This window comes from Tachysurus vachellii, chromosome 8 (genome assembly GCF_030014155.1).
Source record: "Tachysurus vachellii isolate PV-2020 chromosome 8, HZAU_Pvac_v1, whole genome shotgun sequence".
Taxonomy (NCBI): domain Eukaryota; kingdom Metazoa; phylum Chordata; class Actinopteri; order Siluriformes; family Bagridae; genus Tachysurus; species Tachysurus vachellii.
Window position 1 is genome coordinate 25,066,502 of NC_083467.1, and position 1,930 is coordinate 25,068,431.

The window sequence follows — 1,930 nt, forward strand, 5'->3', positions numbered from 1 at the left end:
CTGTGTGTACTTATTGAACATCCCATTCTTGTTTTGTTCCCCTTTGCTGTTATAATAATCCCCACACTTCTGGAAAAGGCTTTCCACTAGATATAGAAGAGTGTCTGGTGATTTGTGTTCACTTATACCACTTTTCCACCAAAAAGAACCGGGTGCTGGTTCAGAGCTAGTGCTGGTGTTGGTTCAAAGTTGGTTCCACTGGCGAACCTTCTAAGAACCGGTTTGCCGTCAGAGAGCCGAGTCTGACGTCACTGTATACGTGTCACGTTTCCCAGCAACGTTGGCGCAGCAGCAAACACAACATCAACAATGGCGGATGTTGCTTTACTGTTAACGCTCATGGCTTTGTGAACCTACATTGGCATCCAAATCCAACGCGTACGTGCAGCTCCATGTAATTTGTATAAACGGAGGTTTTAATCGAGAAAGTACATAACATTATTTTATCATTAACACAGAAACAAGTTAGGCTTAGCATGTAGCTAACTACTATCATGTGTGCTAGGCTTCCACTTATGTTTATATGAAACTAAAGGCAGAAAGGAATTTTCAGTGTGAAATAACGTTTCATTTTGCAGGAGCGAGCAGTTTTTCGGCAGCCCCAGCGACATGGCTTCCTCAGCCGAGAACATTCGTGACAAGATGAAGCTCGTGGAGGACAAGAGGCTGCAGGAAGAATCTGCAGCACATCTTAAGGAGGAAACCACTCTTGAGGAAGAACCTGAGGAGAGTTAATGTAATCTCTAATCACCTCACAGGCCACTATGTCCTAATATGCCTTTCCAAGCCATGTTAACCTCCAGTGGATCATTTAAAGGTAGTACATATGTAGACTCTTGTCACATTGCTTACATCCATATACAGCAGAAGACTTAAAAAAAAATTATTAACACAAAAGAAGCTTTATCTGACATTTCTCCTGGAGGCGACGACTGGGCTTTTATCGGTGCTATTAAAGTCTATAGAATGTACAGAAACTACCATCTCTCTGCTCCATGCGTGTACATGGTGCTGTAGATGTTTAAGAAGTAAGCAATGTATTTTTGATTCTTTTTGTTGCTTTCCGTATCCACAATCTTGTTTTTTATTTTACTTTGTATGCCGACATGATAAAGGTCTTTGATTCAGGCATATTCTGCCTAAGGTACACTTTCATTATCCGACGGCTGCGTGAGGGGGAGATGGCGGCCGTGTGTTTGTACGACGTACAGTTACGGGAGAAAAAAAAAACGCATGCCTTTAATTATGGACATGGTGGCGATTGTACAGCATTTTGCTTTCTCTATTAAAAGGAACACAAATATAGGGCTTTGTCAAGATATGTTTTAAAAAAAAATACAAAAAAAAACAGGCGGGTTGGGAAAAAGGTTCCATGAATAAAATGTGAAACCAAAATGATGTTTCATCTCATATTTGTCTGTGTATGCTGCTTGCGTATCAAGGCTTATCATAATATTACGTCTATATTTATTGTTTTTTTATTTGACTACTTCTTTATCTTGCCGTTTAAAACTGTATAATGCTTTTGCCAATTTTTTAAAGTTTTTTAATCATTACTAGGAAATCTATGAAAATCTGGGTCATAAGGAAATAAATGAAGCAAAAGAAAAAACTACACAGTAGTTGGGATTCTGCGTCTTTTCCCGTCTTTTATTTTCCTGTTTTTTTTTCTCCATTATGCTTCTGGTGGTTGTAAAGCAAGTTCCAAGCGACTAAAATATATTTTTTACACCAAACAATACTTTTACACTGGAAAATATTAACATATACTTTTAGAGGATGTCAGTTTGTGTGTGTGCTTTTATTTAGGATGTGGTAGCTCAGTGGTTAAGGCGTTCGACTACTGATCGGAAGGTCATTGGTTCGAATCCTAGGTCCACCAAGTTGCCACTGCAGGGCCCCTCAGTTGCTCAGGTGTATAAACCGAAAT

At 39.3% G+C, this 1,930-nt stretch overlaps 1 protein-coding gene across 1 annotated transcript in view; it reads left to right on the forward strand.

Moving 5' to 3' along the window:
- The window catches only part of sestd1 (SEC14 and spectrin domains 1), a 50,459-nt gene extending 49,064 nt beyond the window's left edge, over positions 1-1,395 (forward strand). The window contains exon 19 of the mRNA XM_060877040.1: positions 579-1,395. Within this exon, the coding sequence (XP_060733023.1) occupies positions 579-735 (157 nt within the window). The 3' untranslated portion in view covers positions 736-1,395. The remainder of the gene's footprint in view (positions 1-578) is intronic.
- Positions 1,396-1,930: the final 535 nt, after the last annotated feature.